This window comes from Apteryx mantelli, chromosome 2, assembly GCF_036417845.1.
Source record: "Apteryx mantelli isolate bAptMan1 chromosome 2, bAptMan1.hap1, whole genome shotgun sequence".
NCBI classification, from domain to species: domain Eukaryota; kingdom Metazoa; phylum Chordata; class Aves; order Apterygiformes; family Apterygidae; genus Apteryx; species Apteryx mantelli.
In genome coordinates, this window is record NC_089979.1 from 148,572,310 (window position 1) to 148,578,309 (window position 6,000).

The window sequence follows — 6,000 nt, forward strand, 5'->3', positions numbered from 1 at the left end:
CATATGACCCTTTTTCATTAGCAATAACCAAACCATCCTTCTTAATTTTGAAACCACTCTGAATCAAGCTTAGATAGAAAAAAGTCTCCAAAGTTGGAATAGAATAAATTTTCTTATTAGGAAAAGCACATCCATTAAAGAGGACAGTGCTCTGCCTTCCTACTTTGTAAGAAGACGTTGCACTGAAAGGCCTTGGATTTTAAATTACCTGCCAAACAGAATTTAGCTCTGGATCTCTCAGAAGCAACCTGACCCTACAACAGGAGAAAAAGAAACCAGCTGCTTTTATATTGTGTTTTCCTAACAGCGATCATCTTGCAAGACTTTGTGTTGTGCCCTGAGATGGTCGTGTGGTTTGTTGGTAACAGGATTTAGACCCTCAGGTTTTCTTTAGTGGCCCCTGTCCAACAGCACAGTAAGTTCCGGTGTAATGTCATAGCTGCAGGTGTTCTGTGGTCCCCAGGACCACTTCTCAGTAGCATGAAATATCCTAAGCAGTCAGAAGCTGATAAAAATGGGATATTTTGGTGCCAGCAATTAAATACAATATTTATTTTCAGAAGATGATAAAGTAAAATTGGTTTGGTCTGTGGGCAACTTTCCTCACTTTCAAATATAAAGCATAAAAAAGTCATTTGTGATACAACCTTGAAGTTTCTTTGACTGTCAATGGAAATATAAGCTATAAATGATCTTCATTGTTTCTCCTCTCATTTTGGTCCAATGTTTCTACATGGCTTGCTCTATCTTCTAGTTCTTATTCCAGGCAGACTGTAACTGTAGGCAGTAGAGAAAATGATATATATCAACATATTTAGCAGCCAAATTTTTAAATAGGGAATAAGCATTTTAGGAGAGCTTTTTTGCTGACTGATTTTAAGAGAGTTGAGTGCCTTGCTTTCCTGCAGACTATTCCCTTTGACAGAATCTCAGTATAGTCACCCAAATTCTGAGCCACCCCAGACATTAGTTAGTTTGAAAAGATAGGATTTCTAAAACACTCTTCCTTTCCAGAGACATCACAATCATACAGGAATTGTTTTGTCTGCCCTTGAAATGATTCATTTCTTTTCTCTATTTCTTAGCTGCCTTTAAAGCAGTCACCAAGGATACTAATGAAAATTGGTTAGGACCTCTTATGACCTTTGTACTAAAAGACCACAAGTATTTAAATGAAAAGGGTGCTTTCATTTGAGTCATCAAAATAAATTACTCAAATAGAATGATGTGACTTGAGATAGAAAGTCCTTCTTTTGGCAATCCACAATAAGCATGCCAGAATTTAGTTTTAAATAATTAAAAGTAGTCTAGTTTCAGTGTACTCTGATACATGTTGTTATATGGAGTAGAGTATGTTAGCAATTCCTGTGCAGAACTAGTAAGAACTGTGGACAGATCATTTAGAGGATGGTGGGTCAGCAGGTCTTTACACAACAAAATTCACAGATACACTGGTCAACAGCTTTGGATAGGAGCTAGTTCATCCTGTTCATTTCGAGGAGTAGTAGTGATTATTTAAGCCTTTGAGAACAGCCAGCACTTACAAATTTAGAAAGAAGGATTCATTGCTCTAGTTCTTGTTGCTGAACCGTGCTTCTCCATTCCTGTAACAACTACATGGAGTGGGTTTTAGCATGTGAGAAACTGAAATTACAGGGCATTGTTAAAGATTTTTATTATTATTTTATTGTTGCACCTTTCATATTCTGAATTTGTTTTCTTGCTCTTGTTGTAGCGGCGTCCAAGCAGATGGCCAGCAATGAAATTCAGAAGAGGATCTGGACATCCTGCATATGCTGAAGTGGAACCAGTTGGAGAAAAAGAAGGCTTCATTGTATCAGAGCAGTGCTAAAATTTCTAGGACAGAACACCAGTACTGGCCTACAGGTGTAAGACATTTACTTTGCCTCTCTTTAAAGAAAAGGAGCCCTAAGCTGCTGTAGCCTGATAGAAAGAAGATTTTGGATAAGCTTTGTCCAAGAAGAAAAACTATCTAAGATGCCAGATTACCACTGCACAGTAGTTTTTGTTAGCAGACTGAGATACGATGATTCATGCAGAACACTTGTCAGTGGACACCTATGGTATCAGAACTATGGCACAAGTGCCATGTTATTGGCTTTAGATATGGGGATGCATAGTAATCAAAAATATAATAAAGCTTTGGTGCACAAGGGTGTTACCCTTTGGTTCAAGTGTTCTCTGGTATCTCAAAGACTGAGTGACAAATCTGTAACCCTTTCAGTGCAAAGAGCACTGATCAGTGTTCGCAGGTGATTAAGAAAAGTATCTCAATGCTGGTAAAGAAAAAAGAAGGAATTTTCTAATACTTCTACAAGTGAATGTGGAAGAACACTCACTTTTCAATTCTAAATTAGCCTACCCACATAAGTGAGTGAGTCACAATGTATATGCTTTCCAGGAGTAGTACAATGTTTCTTGTACGTTGCTGATTATATCCTTCTAAACAACTCATGATAAGTCAACACAAGGTGGTAGGAAATGAAAGTAACAGAATTTTCACAATAGTGAAATTGTGTTGTTGAAGGGAGTTCACAATGAAATTGTGCTGATTTTCAGTTCCAATGGTCACTAAAAATTAATTATCAGGTTTGTTTTAAGGGATATCTTTCATTTCTGAGCAGTAGAACAGGCTGAAGTGGAGGCAACAGATGCTTTCAGCTGGCAGAGATCTTATGAATGATTCTCAGGCAATGTTATAAGAAAAATGTTAAGATTTTAAACAAATGGGTTTCTATCCCTTGCCATTTCATCATGAGTCCTTCCGGAGAAGCACCGCAGACTTCAGTGCACCCCTCCCAAAGATCCAGATACAAGTGTTATTGAACCCTGCTGATTCATACAGTGATTTTGTTTAATGCACATAGTACTTGCATAAATATATATATAAATATATTTTTTTTTATAGCTAACACAAGGCAGGCTCTTGTGACTGTTAAGACTGCATTTTTGTCATCCAGACAAAGGAAATGGCTTGCATTACTGCATATTTCCACCGAGTTGTAAAATAATCCTTAATATTAGAATATTTTTATGTTGTTTAGGGAAAGTGGTTCATGTAGTTGCAGTGCCATAACCTTTCTGCCTATTGGAACCACCCTGTCTTTAATATTGACCCTTTCCCTCCCTGACTAGGGAAAGATAAGGCTATAAATTCACAGCATCAAAAAAAGTTACTCCTTCAGTGAAAGGGGTTATAAACACTGAGACCCAGATCTTCCATGAGGAGTGGGAACCTAAATACTTTGATGATCTGGTCCTGAGCTATTAAAATATTAAATTCAGGTATTGTATGTACATTTCATTGCAGTCATTGACTATCAAATTTTTTACATATGGTACAAACAGAAGTACGTGAATCATTTTAAAGTAAAGTATTCAACATTTGCAGTTTCGGGTCTCAAGCAGTTAAAACAAGTTGTAGATACCACCTTAATAATACATTTATTTACATTTCTTGTCAATGCTTGTATGGTCTAAATTTGGTTACTTATTCTGTTTAAATTCTTAATTCTGTTTAAAAAATAACATGATTTTTACTTGTTATTTTGTTCAGTAAATAATACAATACTGTATTTTCTGTATTCTTTTATTTTGTGTAACACACTCTCTTTTTTCATCTGTTTTAAATCATCTAGTGTGAGATTTAAGTTGTTCAAACCTAACCGGTATTAATTTGAAGGTACTAACAATCACATTGTTTTGAAGCCTAGTGAAAATCCTGCAGCAAGTGTTCTTTTCAATTGATGTGGGTCTGCTGAGCCCTGTTTCTAGAAGGCTGGGATTAAATCGCAGGCTGTTAATTCCAATAGCAATAACCAAATGTATGCACATATATATCTGGTGACACTCATTTTTATTAAATAAAAAGATAACAATGCACATCATTTAGATACATATTTGGTGTCCAATACTTATCATTAGTTTTCTAGGGATATTGAAAGTCATCAGCTAGGGTTGATTGGCCAAATAAAGCAACTGTAGAGCTTCCATTTGAAGCATGCTGGTATCCTCTTTGAAGTAATTATTATTTCAGAGCACATCTTGGCAAATTTTACTAAAAAAAAATACTGAAATCTACACAATACTTCAATAAGTTTAAGGGATATTTCATATGACTATTATATTATTGTGGGTTTCCAGGTCTGCACTTTGTCTGATTCACTCATGTTTTTCTCATGGTTTTACCCAAGTATGTAATACATGTCATGCAATGAAGCTGACTGAATATTTGTAACATTGTTTGACAAATAAGGTGACAATTTTCAAATTCATGTTTTTATTACTTTTGTTCTAAGGCCCTCTTGCACAGCTGAAGGATGATTATTAGTATTTGCAGACTAACTTAAATTTCATAACCCTTAAAATAACAGGAATTATTTTTTACTCTGTGTCCACCTCTCTCAATTTGGTGGCAGATTTCACTGACCTATGGGGAGCATCTTAGTGCACTTCTTTTGATTTTTGCCATGGTGTTATATGCTATGGATTATAACATGGCAAGTTGCTGGGTTTATTTAATGAGACTGATAGACATATGCTTATGTCTGAAAAGAACTGATATCTGAAGAGGAAAATTCCTGCGTGCTAATAGAATGTATAGTGTCTCATTGGTGTCTGCTTTGATATATTCTGTGGTATGTTCTATTTATCCCAGTAGGCAAAAGTTAATTAAGTAAACTGTTGCTGTTTTGTAATTCCATCTGGTTTTCTAATTTTTTAATAATTAAAATTGCCACATTAAAAAATGATACAAATATGAATCTTTACTCCAGAAGGTGTGATGAAATATTGGAATTAACTGTGAATCCTATTCTTATGATTTTATAAAGTACCAGTTATTTGATCCAGATTAAAAATGTCCTATAACCCCCTCCCAGAGATCTAGATTCAAGTGTTATTGAACAATTCATAAAGAAATTTCCATCCAATGTCTCTGGAACAGTGGCTTCGCTAGCATCCCCACTGGTCCTTAATTTTAAAGTACTTTAGAATATTTTATTTGTTTAAATGTTTACTTAAAATGGCATTCATTCTAGCTGTTATTTTTACTCTTAAACCTTGCCTGTGAATTCATGTATCTTTTGTATGAGTCATGGTGGAATGATTGCAAAATATCCCAAAAATATCCTTTCTTATTATTTTCTGTTTTAGTGGTAAATGCTCCGTAACACCTAACACTCTCAGTGCTATGCTGCAGCACATCCTGTTTCACAGAAAAAGGCAAGTTTGAAGAACAAAGATTCAAAGCACATTACTAAGTAGCTCTTTAACTCTCAATAAGATGAGTCAGTAAATTAGATACATGTATCATATACAGACGCACTGTTAAAATAGACCTTTAAAGTTGCAAAATTGTGTATTCAGAATTTAAGAAATGCTGAAATTGCACAAGAAATGGAATGGTAATCTTATTCCCTGTGCATATATATGTTGATGCAGTCTTAATTGCTTGCCATGTTTCTCAGTACACTGTATGACTCATTTGATGTAGAGGGTGGAGGCTGCTCATAAGAAGCAGCTACTGGATGTTTTTCTCCTCCTTGCTCAAATTTTGTTGCATTCTTTGTTGCATGCTGTCCAAACCCTGCTCTAAAGATGAATTATTAATTTATTCGTGGGCTTTTCTTTGTTGCCCGTCTTCATAATATTTGAGGGATACAGAGACCTTGATTATTTTGTATTCCCAGCAGTCCTGTGAAGGGAGACAATTTTCCAGAGAAGCCCAACATGAAACTGTTCTTCCTCTTCCTATAATTGCCTTCCTCATTCTCAACTGTTACTCCTGTAGATGACATTGGCATCATGTAAGTAGCAACCTCCTTCATTATACCATTCTAATGTAGCTTCGGATCAAGTTCATTTTCTACAATGTGCATGACATGATTCTCTGGAAAAAAATCACTGTATTTTGAATGATTGTGGGAACCAAATTAAATTTGCATAATCTGTTCAGAATATTTGACTTTGCTGTGAGAA

The 6,000-nt window shown here is 35.4% G+C and overlaps 1 protein-coding gene across 1 annotated transcript in view; it reads left to right on the forward strand.

The window, feature by feature from the left end:
* The window catches only part of PLXDC2 (plexin domain containing 2), a 279,476-nt gene extending 275,568 nt beyond the window's left edge, over positions 1 to 3,908 (forward strand). The window contains exon 14 of the mRNA XM_067291774.1: positions 1,736 to 3,908. Within this exon, the coding sequence (XP_067147875.1) occupies positions 1,736 to 1,852 (117 nt within the window). The 3' untranslated portion in view covers positions 1,853 to 3,908. The remainder of the gene's footprint in view (positions 1 to 1,735) is intronic.
* Positions 3,909 to 6,000: the final 2,092 nt, after the last annotated feature.